General features: G+C 46.4%; 1 protein-coding gene across 1 annotated transcript; it reads left to right on the forward strand.

Moving 5' to 3' along the window:
* The first annotated feature begins 1,426 nt into the window (after window positions 1-1,426).
* On the forward strand, window positions 1,427-4,505 carry LOC149450281 (E3 ubiquitin-protein ligase UHRF1-like). The gene has a single exon (XM_089692130.1). It carries the CDS (start codon window positions 1,530-1,532, stop codon window positions 3,756-3,758), a length of 2,229 nt encoding a protein of 742 aa, XP_089548256.1. The 5' UTR covers window positions 1,427-1,529; the 3' UTR covers window positions 3,759-4,505.
* The last annotated feature ends 7,823 nt before the right edge of the window (window positions 4,506-12,328 follow it).

Genomic DNA, 12,328 nt, shown 5'->3' on the forward strand with positions numbered 1-12,328 from the left:
GTATAGGCAGTGGGCCTAGAAGAGCGCTGCGTTCAGTATAGGCAGAGGCGGCAGGCCTCGAAGAGCGTTGCGTTCAGTATAGGCAGTGGCGGCGGGCCTAGAAGAGTTCTGCGTTCAGTATAGGCAGTGGGCCTAGAAGAGCGCTGCGTTCAGTATAGGCAGTGGCGGCGGGCCTAGAAGAGCGCTGCGTTCAGTATAGGCAGTGGCGGCGGGCCTAGAAGAGCGCCGCGTTCAGTATAAGAAGTGGCGGCGGGCCTAGAAGAGCGCTGCGTTCAGTATAGGCAGTGGTGGCAGGCCTAGAAGAGCGCTGCGTTCAGTATAGGCAATGGCGGCGGGCCTAGAAGAGCGCTGCATTCAGTATAGGCAATGGCGGCGGGCCTATCTGTATTGATTGGTATTTTGTGTATAGATGTGCTGTACATTTATGTTTTCAGGATGAATTATTCATCTCCTTTGTATTCTTGTTGTTAGGAGCTCCAGAACAGACTTTTCTTTGTGTCCCGCAGTAGCCATGTACTCCTTTTATACATATTCATCCATATCACCAGAACTGCCGTCCGCCCTCACCTGCCACCCCCTCAGGTCTTATCCTGTGAGGGAACATTTGGCGGGAAATGATTCCGGTGTGTGACGTCAGAATGAGTGTGCTCACCCGGTCAGGAACGGACGTCCAAATGGGTGGTTCAGACTGTGCGGGATTCTATATAGTTTTAACCGGTGACCGGAGGGCCGTGCTTTGTTATATAATGAGACATATTTAATAGAGGAATATGAGCTTCCTATTACATTTGTACACTGTAGGAAACCATAGCAACAGAGCCGTGAGGGGAGAGGCGTCCCTCCCAAACCTGTTTTTCCCGCCCACTTCCTCTCTAGCCTCAGCCCTCTCCGCCCCCCTCACAAGCCTGTTCTTCCCCCTTTCTCGCTCTGCATCCTCAACTTTCTCCGCCCCCCTGCCTCCTTATTTTCAGCCTGTTCCGCCCCCTAGCTCTTGAGACATGGCTTTTCCGCCTCCCTCACAAGCTAACTCCGCCCCATCCTTCTCACAAGCGTCATCCTTCTCTGCTCCTTCCCTCCTGACCATCAGTCTGCAACGCCCCTTTCCCTTGGAGTTTCGGCCCTCTCACAAGCCTACTCCGCCCCCTTTCTTGGTCAGAAGCCTGTCTTCTCCGCCCCCACCCTACTGACCTTCAGCCAGCAACGCCCCTTTCCCCAAAGCCTCCACTCACAAGCCTGCTCCGCCCCCTTCCTCCCTTCTGGCTCTTTACTCTCACCCTTCTCCGCCCCCCTTCATGAGCCTGCTCCGCCTCTTTCTTCCCTCCCGAGCATCAGTGTCCTCCAATCATGGTCGCTCTGAGAAATTTCCCGCCAAACTATAAACCGCGCGCTCAGCCCAGCGCGGGATATTTCTCACACACCTCAGAGAGGCGCGGAGCGAGACAGACTACTCCCGGTACCGATCAGCCGGGGGACATTGAAAGCGACCAGCCTTACCGAGTCCACTTCCGTCACCGATTACTTCAGCTACCATGTGGATCCAGGTGCGCACCATGGACGGCCGGCAGACCGAGCGGCTGGACGACCTTTCCAAGCTGACCAAGGTGGAGGAGCTGCGGCTGCGGATCCAGGAGGTGTTTGGGGTGGAGATGGAGCGGCAGCGGCTCTTCTACCGAGGGAAGCAGATGGAGGACGGCCATACACTCTTCGATTACAGTGTGAATCTGAATGACATCGTGCAGCTGATGGTGAGACAGATCCCGGTGTGTGCCCCGGTCCCTGAGAAGGAGGATGAGGGGGAGAACGAGGAGAAAGAGGCCAAGATGGAGGAGCTGGAGCCGGAGGAAGAGCCTCTGCCCTCCCCGGAGCTGGCCCTGTACAAGGCTGACCAGCTGGTGGACGCCCGGGACCTGAACATGGGGGCCTGGTTCGAGGCCGTGGTGGTGAAGGTGACCCGCAAACCCGACTCTGAGGACTTCCTCTACCACATCCGCTACGAGGACTACCCTGAGAATGGGGTGGTGCAGATGGCGGAGAAGGATGTCCGCCCCCGGGCCAGGACCAAGCTGCTCTGGGAGGACCTGGTGGTGGGACAGGTGGTCATGGTCAACTACAACCCGGACGAGCCCAAGGAGAAGGGCTACTGGTACGATGCCGAGATCCAGAGGAAGCGGGAGACCCGCACCATAAAGGAGGTCTATGCCAAAGTTGTACTGGGGGACGCCGGGGACTCGCTGGACGATTGCCGCATCCGCTTCGTCGACGAGATCTTCAAAATCGAGGAGCCCGGCAGCGAAGACCTGGCGGAGAGCCCCCCGAAGCGCCAGAATGGGCCGGAGTGTAAGCACTGTCGGGACAACCCCCGGGTCAAGTGCCGCATGTGCGCCTGCCATGTCTGCGGGGGGAAGCAGGACCCCGATAAGCAGCTGCTGTGCGATGAATGTGATATGGCCTTCCACATGTACTGCCTGGATCCTCCGCTGTCCGCCCTGCCCGATGAGGACTGGTACTGCCCCGAGTGTCGGGTGGACACCAGCGAGGTGGTCCTGGCCGGCGAGAAGCTCAAGGAGAGCAAAAGGAAGTCCAAGATGCCGTCCGCCTCTAGTTCATGCAACCGAGACTGGGGCAAGGGCATGGCCTGCGTGGGGCGCTCTAAAGAATGCACCATCGTCCCCTCCAATCACTATGGCCCCATACCCGGAGTGCCCGTGGGCACCATGTGGAAGTTCAGAGTTCAGGTCAGTGAGGCTGGTGTGCACAGACCACATGTGGCCGGCATCCACGGCCGCAGCAACGATGGCTCCTATTCCCTGGTGTTGGCGGGAGGTTACGAGGACGATGTAGACAACGGGACTGAGTTCACCTACACCGGCAGTGGAGGCCGTGACCTGTCTGGTAATAAGCGCACCGCTGAGCAGTCATGTGACCAGAAACTTACAAACACCAACAGAGCGCTGGCTTTAAACTGCAATGCCCCCATCAATGACAAACAGGGGTCTGTGGCCAAGGACTGGCGAGCTGGCAAACCGGTCCGCGTTGTGCGCAACTCCAAAGGGAGGAAGCACAGTAAATACGCCCCCGAGGATGGCAACCGCTATGATGGGATTTACAAAGTGGTGAAGTACTGGCCTCAAAAGGGCAAGTCTGGCTTCCTGGTGTGGCGTTACCTGCTCAAGAGAGACGATGAGGAACCTGCCCCTTGGACCAAGGAGGGCAAATTGCTGATTAAAAAGCTGGGCCTTACTATGCAGTACCCTGAGGGGTACCTGGAATCTGTTGCTAACAAGGAAAGGGAAAAGGAGAACGACGCCGGAGCCAGCGAGTTCGAAACTCCAAAAGGAAAGAGGAAAAGGAAGTCTGAGGAAGTTAAAGCTCGGGTGCTATCCTCTGGCACGCCAAAGAAAACCAAAGTAGACCGATACAAGCTGACGGCTGAGCAAAAATCTCTGATCCAGAAAGATGAAGTCAATGGCAAGCTGTGGAATGAAGTCATGAGTTTCCTTAAGGAAGGACCGAAATTCATTAACAAAGTAGAGGAGACTTTCCTGTGCATCTGCTGCCAAGAGGTGGTGTATGAGCCAGTCACCACCGAGTGCCTGCACAATATCTGCAAGAGCTGCCTTGACCGTTCCTTTAAAGCCTCTGTGCATACTTGTCCTGCTTGCAGATATGACCTGGGCAAGAACTACGACATGAGTGTGAACAAGGCGCTGCAAGCTGTTCTCAGCCAGCTCTTCCCTGGCTATGAGAGGGGGAGATAATCACCTTTGCCTTAAACAATGTTCAGACATTTGTCTTGAGTTCACGCTGTACTATATTTCTTTGTTCTGAGTATTTTCTGCACACGGCCTTATTACAATGAAGCGTCAGCCCAAGCTCTAGCGTGGCGGGTTACAACCTCTGCCAGGCTTTTATTCCTGCCCCTGCTTACTATGTAATCCCACTTTTTTGGTAAGGGATCACTAGATATGAAAATGAGTAAGGCTAGCCATACATTATACAATTTTCTTGAGATTTTTGGTTTAGATTTACCAAAAACCATATAATAGGTCAAACCTAACATCACGTTCAGTTGTATCCAATTGGGCAGGCCCTTGCACTACATAGCTGAAGGTAAATCTAAATGAAATTGGACAGCAAATTGTATAGTGTATGGCCAGCCTAAGTTTGCCCATCCAGGACAGACTTAAAAACTTGTTTGCTTTTAAGCTTTGTCTAAGGTCCGTGTCGCAAGGCTGCGCTGCAGTTTGGCCATAGTGCACGTGTACATGTGGTTTCTAATAGACTTTCTGAGGTTTTGTATTTTCTGAAAGAGCACCAAAAGTCCTGCATGCTGCACCTTTTGATGCGCTTTCATAAAACATGCAACCTAATGGTCTGTGGGCAACTGTGGGTTAACTGCATGAAAACCGCAGGTACTGTGCTGCAGCCAAAGAAATGTGAAAATGACTCAGTATAGTGAATGTGAACTTTAAATCTGTGGGGTGTGTTTTTTGTTTTGTATGTTTGGCATCATTTATCCCTTTTTTTTTTTTTTTTTTTTAAATAGTTTTCTTAAGCAAATCATTTTATGTTGGAAAGTATGTGGGGTTTATTTTTCCCTAGAGATCCTGCCAATAACAGAAAATTCTGTTGCAGACCAACTACGTCAAGCCGCTGCCTCTCTTAGGGGCAGCATTGTAAGCCTACCAATGAGTGTTCCCTTAATACTTTGTGCCTTCTGTTAGGTCTTCAGGGACCTGATAGGCAGCCCAGCAGTCAACATAAGGAACACTCAAGGCAGGCTGACAATGCTGCTACTGTATGAGAGGAAGCAGCTTAGCATGTCAGCCTGCAACTAGAGTGCCATTACTGGCAGTATGTCCAGGCAAACCTAAAATGAGTTTTAAGAAAACTACAGTGATGCATATCAAACATACAAAAAAAAATCAGATTTAGAGTTTACAGACGCTAGTTGGTTTGACATAATGGGGTTTATTTACTAAAGCTGGAGAGTCCAAAATCAGACTCCCTTCTGCATAGAAACCAATCGGCTTCCAGGTTTCATTGCCAAAGCTTCATTGAACAAGCTGAGGTTAGAAGCTGATTGGTTTCTATGCAGAAGGGAGTCTGATTTTGGACTCTCCAGCTTTAGTAAATAAACCCCAATGTGTCATTGTATAGTTTTCAAATTGTTTTAAGTTTCTTACCTGATGAGCCTGCCAGTAACAGCACTTCCTGGTGCGGATGGAGAGTGCTGGCTGCTGCCTCAATTGTTAGCTTGCCTTGAGTGTTCCTTGTGTTGTCCATCAGCTCTCTGACCTAATAGTAGCACAAGGGCCAATTAAAGGAGCAATCATGGCAGGCTTACAACTCTAGGCTTGGCTTTGTCAGCCTGCAACAGGAAGTGCTTTTATTGGCAGGACCTCCAGGTAACTGCAGTGGATGTACAGAAAATGTGTACAGTTGAGGTATGATGGCAGGCATACTAAAATATTTGGGGATTGCATATACTTCAAAGGAAACCTAGGCTGTTGTCCAATCTTGCATTTGAATGTGCTGGTTGCTTGGCTGCTATATGGATTCATAGGCTTCAGTGTGTGGTGTCACTGACTTGGAATGTGTTCAGGAATCTGACTTCCTGCAGCCTTACAATTGTTCTGAGTCAGTGACTCCATTCAAGCAACTAGCAGGAACTTGGCAATGATATTGTTGTATTTCTCTTGTAGTCATTTGGCCCTCATGCACACTTGCGTTTTGCTAATGCTGGTTACGTTAGCTGTGTCAAGTCACATTAAAAACTTTCAGCTTTTTGTTAGCATTTTTGCATTCGCATTTAGCTACGTTTTTCCGCATTTGCGGTTTTGTTTTTTTTCTGACACAGAAAGAATTTTTTTTTTGGGGAAAAAAAAAGTCCAAACATGGGTTTTGCTGCATTTTTCTGCGTTTTTACAGCTGAAATACTCCTAAAAACTCGTTTCGTTTTTTTTGTTTTTCCAGCCAAAAAACGTTGATTACAGCCTGTGTGCATGGACACACAGGATAACATGCTGGTGAGTTTGACTGTAGAAAAATGCCAAATCAGCCGCTGTAAAAACGTCCCGCGTGCATGAGGGCTAAGTGTTCCAGTTTGCTCTACTAGACTGTTAATTTTGTCCCCACTTTGCTGCTCAGTCTCTACCTCTCCATAATTAGTGTTTCTAGGGTTTTTCTCCTGTAAACTGAAAAGTTTAGTTCTTTAAAGCATTTTTAATTTGTTTTGCCATACAATTTTGTGTTTGCATTCTGATGACTGTTAATGCGTTGATAGGCAACCTGTCGCTCCTCAGTTTCTGTGGAACAAAGTCCCAGCATACAGTTGTCATCCTGGTAGACGCTCTACAAGTCTTGGCTGCTAGGGTGTGCTGGAATTTGTAGTCCCACCGCTGCTGAAGAGCTACTGCTTGCTTGTCATTGCTGTAAACGCTGCCCGTGGGACACTGGTTTCTTATCTCTGAATTTGCATGACCTTGTTGCTCAAAGGGTTCACATTGCTTATAATTGTCATTTTGCAAGCAGTAGTAGGTAAGGCTGTGCTAGACTTGTGCATGCAGGGATCTAATGCTCTACCTCAACACACAGGACTGTCTTTATAAGGCTCATTTTTATGATATCAGGACTTTATCATTCTGACTGTATAACTGGTGTATTTTGTATGATCACTGTTAGGGATCTCTGGTCTGGAGGCTGCTGAAGGTAGTAAGGGATAAGTAAATATATGTCCAATCAAATTGCTTCCAAGGCCTTGTTTACATGGGGTGTAGTGCAGGGTAGACCATACAAGACAGTGTTTACGTGGGATGCACAGGTGTTCTTGCATCCTTGTGCTGGCAGTTGCATTGTCAATTGGGCCACAGAGGCTACACAGCTGCTGCACCCAATTTGACATCCATACTTGTGCCTGAATGTGGACTGTGGATTTGGGACCATGCACCTGCACATAAAATTGGAAGCAGTGGCTGTTTGTGCATCAATGGGGTTGCATGGAATACCTGTGCAGGTGTACACTGCAGTATACCCAGTGTGAGCGAAGCCTTAGCATTGGATGGAGCGGGAAGGGTTATAACCCCGGTCTGAATTTTTTTTTTTTCTTCTGTCTGGGGCTCCATTAAAATGATTAACCTTCACTTCCTGCCTGGCAAAATGTCAGCAGGACAGGAAGGATAGCTGTTCACCAGAAAAACACATTTCTTTGGTAGAACAGGGGGCTACAACCCCTACAACTTTTCTCAGTTGTCACTTTGTCTCTTGGCAGGATAGGAAGTGAGAGTATATCTAATGAAGCTCCTGCGGGCAGTAAAAACCCCACAGGGGTTCTAATCCCTCCCAACAATAGCCAAAACTAGAAAAAGCATGTGTTTGGCTTGGCACACACTAATTTGCAAATATGATCATTGTAATCAGTGAATCCCAAATCTTCATTTTACCTGAATATGTACACGCAGGCTTGTCTGATCTTTAGAGAGCCCTAAAATGTCTGCATGCATTATTGAATCATTTTCTGCACTCCAACCAGCATGTGGTATTCAGGTGAATGGAATATTTGTGGTTGCTGGAGGTGGATAGAAGAGATCCAGGAATAATGTTCTCATCCTTTCATAGAGCCAATCAGACCTTTCTGGGTTATGGTGTCATATTAAATCTTTTTGCTGCAGAAATAAATATATATTTTGTATACTTGTGATACCGATCAGGTTCTTTCGCCTCTCGTTTTGGGGCTAAGGTGTCCTGTTCAGGAGAGTGTTAAGAGGACCTGTTGATTGGGCACTTGACAGATTCCCTTTAAAATCTCTTTATGCCTAATGGGTGTCTTTTTTTGTTTAAGTACCTTTTTGGTATGCGACTTAAAGTAGAATTCCAGCCTAAACCTAAATAGTCTTAAAAATGCCCCATCCTCCTAACACTTCCATTTACTGAGCTGTGTAAGAAACGATGTGGGTACTTGTTTGCAGCCTGCTCTTGTCCTTTAATTCCCTGTGTTGTCCAGCGGCAGCTGCAGGAGAGTGCGGAACAACTGGGAATTCTGGGAATGGTGATGTCACTCCATAGGTTCCCATGTCCTAGCTGTCAGCGCTCCATCCTCTCCCCTTTAGCTGTTCCCTGACATGGGGGAGCTGGATCAGATCAAATGACTAGAGTGGTCTGGAAAGTACTGTATATACATTTTTACACACAGGTTAGTTGGCATAGGTGTTAGACTAGTTAGTTTTAGGCTGGAATTCTGTTGTAAATTTTATCTAAAACTTTTTTGAGGGGTTAGAACCTCTGTCAAATTTTTATTGCGGTCTGTGTTCCCATTCAAGAGATGCTCCTATCTTTTCCTGCTCATCACCTGTGCTGAGAATGAAAGTGGGAAAGAAAACATTTTGAATTGTCCACCAGAACAGGAATAGAGGAGTCTTCCAGTGAGATTGCTTGTCCCTGTGACAACTGGGGATTTCCATCCTCATCTCTGCAGGACAGGAAGTGAAGGGAAATTTCCCGAGTAGTCTACAGATTAGAGATGGGTTTTCAACATTTTACCCAAAATGGAGTGTTTTTTTAATTTAGACTTCAATTGAGTCTGGTGGAATAATGGTCACTGAACCCATCTTAGTGGAATGTTCTCTTGACTGTTCACACACAATGGGGTTGATTTTACAAAACCTGGAGCACTCAATATCTGGTGCAGCTGTGCATGGGAGCCAATCAGCTTCTAACGTCAGCTTGTTCAATTAAGCTTTGAAATAAACCCTGGAAGCTGATTGGTTTCTATGCAGAGCTGGACCAGATTTTGCACTCCCCAGTTTGTGAATCTCCCCCAATGGCTGCCTTGGTTTTGGATATAGCTGACTTGTTCAGAATGTGGGCACTCCGGCTCTGTATTCTGAACCAGCTGAGTGGCTTTAAAGTCAGCATTTCCTATCATTGTTCTTAAATATATGGGTTTATCAGATTTTTACATTGACAAGATAATTTGTATCTTTTTATTAGCATTTATTTTAGTTGGTGTTCTTATGAAATGTTCCTTGTGCCATGCATTGTAGTTAATTCATGCTGTCTGTTTTGTGTATGAATTGGGTATTTTGGAATGTTTAGTTTTATACATCCAATCCTGTAAAATAAATGGTTGATGGTTTAGATTCTTTACCCATTATGTTTGTCATTGAAGCAAACTGTTTTCTGTCTGTAGAGTTTCCATAAATGCATTAACCACTTCCTGTCCGGCCGTTATATATAAATGGCCAGACGGTGGCAGTGCAGGGTCGGGTGGCCGTTTATAAACTGCCTCCCCGCACCCTGCTTGTGTGCGCTCCCTGGGAGTGCGCAGCACTGCGATACGGTGCCCGCTGTATCCTCTGGACACAGTGGTACACTGATCGCTGTACGTGACCTTTTTGTGAGGTCCCGATCATGTGATCACTGATTGGCCAATCCGTGATCAAATGTAGAGTTGTAAGCAAAGATGTCATTTGTGACATTGCTTACTACGTGTGAAATCTCTGAATGATCAGAGGTCACCTGGTACAAGGCTATTTGCAACAGCCTTGTACCATGTGACAAGCTGTGACCAATCACCACTCACAGTAGTTCTCAATGGCTGCAAGAATGCAGCTAGAGAGGAGAAATGATTGCTTTTACACCCATAAAGGCTGTAAAAGCAATCGGTGTAAAAAAAAAAAATCTTTATCACCCCCACAAGTAGTACAGTGTCACCATGGTGACACTGTACTGCTAGGGTGACAGTGTAAAAAAAACCCATAAATTTATAATATAAAGTTAAATTATAATTTTTGGTTATAAACTAATTTAGATTATTTTTTTTACTAAAAAGATAACGAAATACATTTTTGGCCAAGATTTATGATGAAATACTATAACACTTTTTAAAAATTTTTGGACATTTTCATTTACATAGCAAAAAAAAATATAAATCCCAGCAGTGAATAAATAGCACCAAAATAAAGCTTTATCTGTGTCAAAAAATGCTAGATTCATATGGGTACAGTGTTGCATGATCGTGCAATTGTCATTCAAAGTGTGATAGCGCTGAAAGCTGAAAATTGGCCTGGGCAGGAAGGGGGTGAAAGTGTCCGGACTGGAAGTGGTTAAGGTCCCTGTTGATAGTGGAGATTCATATCCACTCTGTTGGACCCTGCAATGTTTACTCCACATCACAGCCTGCATTATACATACAATTTATAAAATGTAGACCAGTATGAAGCCTGCAGTGTCCCAAAGTTCTCATAACTTAAAGCGGTGTTAAACCCAAAATGTAATGTAGGTTACCAATCTGTAGATGTGGCGGATGCTTTAGTTTTCTTAGGTGTTTTTCCACCTCTGTTTTCACCTTGTGATCTGGCCAGTAACACCACCTTTTATCAAGAGTGGCTCCACTGGATGAAAGGGCAACAGACACCTTTTGGACAGCAACATTGTCAGTCTTAGAGGGTTAGACGGACTAGCAGACTTAGATACACTAACAAATGGAAGCCAAATGCCAGTTAACATGGCAGTTAAAGGTTAAGTTCACATTTTATTTATATTTTTTTTAAAGCACATAGTATGCAGGTACAGTGCATTTTTTTTGTCTGAATCCTGCAGAGCATTGCACATGCCATCAGCAGATCAAAGGTGTAATGCCAGGCTCCTGCAGACTCCCAGTATAGCTGTCTACCTGTACCTCCATACAGGCAAATACTTACTGAGAGCAGGAAGTTCAATGAACTGAGCGCTCACCCCTTGCTGTTCATAGCTGTAGTTTGTTCGTTCACAGAACTTTGTGAATGAGTGTGGCTGTGGCCGGTATCACACATAGCTGTGCTGCGTTTTAAATTTTGACAATGGGTGTGAGACTACCTCCCCCTGCTATCAAGGGATCAGAGGTGTGTGGGCAGGTGCTCTTTTGTAACATGTTACACCCTACATGTGGGTGTAACATGTTACCAAAGGTGAACTTATTAACCTCTTCCTGCCAACCTGGTACATATATGCAACCCCTCCAGTGTGGGCTTTAATGCCAAGTGGCCACATAGATACGTCTTTGTAAACCAATTATTGTGCTGAGCACATTCCCTGCATAGTAAGTAACATACTAACGACTGATCAGGAGCTTTCCAATAATGTGACTGCCAATCAGTGGTCCCATGATCAAAAGGGCCGGCAGACGGCGACGAGAAGGCATTTACCAATCACTAACAGCAGCAGGTTTGTTTTATTCCGTTTTTGGATAAATGTTTTGCATAAATAAAAGCTGATCATTATAAGCACCCCTGTCAGTTTTGGTGTCAGCACTGATACATTTGCAGGAGAGCTTGTTCTGTTGAAAACCACTCATACTGGCCAGTTCACTAGGCAAAAATAAAGGAAAGGGCCTGAAAAAAAAAAAACGAATGCAGCAATCTGCTCTAAGGATTGGTAAGCTGCGATATGTTTTCTTTTGAGTTTAATAATAATACCGCATTACTGGTGAACTGTGATTGGAGAGGTCAGCCACATGGCTGAGCTGTCTGTTGGCATTTTTTTAGACATGGTTCCCCAAAGCAAGTGGAGCACAAAGCAGACTGAAAGGCAGGGATATGACCACAATAAGGTGCTTTATAAATGAGGCTCTTAAAGCTGAACTCTGGGCTGGGACATTCACCCTGCAATGTATATAGAGGGGGGAGGTGCTGTGCTCATGAAGCAGGAGGCTGCAGTGACCTGGTCACACAGATAGAGGGAGCCTGTAGGAATGTGGCATTAGTAGTTCTCTTTATTCTGGTATCTCGGGTGTGCATTGCAAGGGGTTCTTCCAGGACCAGAGTTTAGTTTTTAACCTCTTCACACCGCCCGCCTGCAAATGTGTGGCCTCATGGGGTCTGGGCGTAGGGGCCGAGAGACTGCACATTTGCGTTCTATTATTATACAGTATTTATAAAGCGCCGATAGTTCGCTCAGCGCTGTACATTACAAAGGGGGACAGAACATGTGACAGAACAACACCAATACAATGCAAAACATGAGGGGACTATTAAAGAATATATGTGCTGAGAGCGCGTGCCCTGCGCACTCCCAGCACACGTGTCCAGTACTCACGGAAAGGTCCCGTTCTCTTTCTATTGGGACCTTTCCTGCTCACGTCACAGCGGTCACATGACCCTAAACCCTGCCCTGGCTTCTGAAACCCTTAACCCTTTGAGGACCAAGGGACGTATTTGTCCCATGTTTTTAATTGCGTGTATCATCTGATTAAGAACTTAAAACTTTTTTTTTTTTGGTTTGAGTCAAAATTTTAGTTCTTATCAACAAACAACAAATGGATCTAGCTTTTTGCCAATTATTTCATGAAATG

This window comes from Staurois parvus, unplaced genomic scaffold (genome assembly GCF_062004578.1).
Source record: "Staurois parvus isolate SC_StPar_1 unplaced genomic scaffold, SC_StPar_1.0 ptg000576l, whole genome shotgun sequence".
In the NCBI taxonomy this organism is placed as follows: Eukaryota; Metazoa; Chordata; class Amphibia; order Anura; family Ranidae; genus Staurois; species Staurois parvus.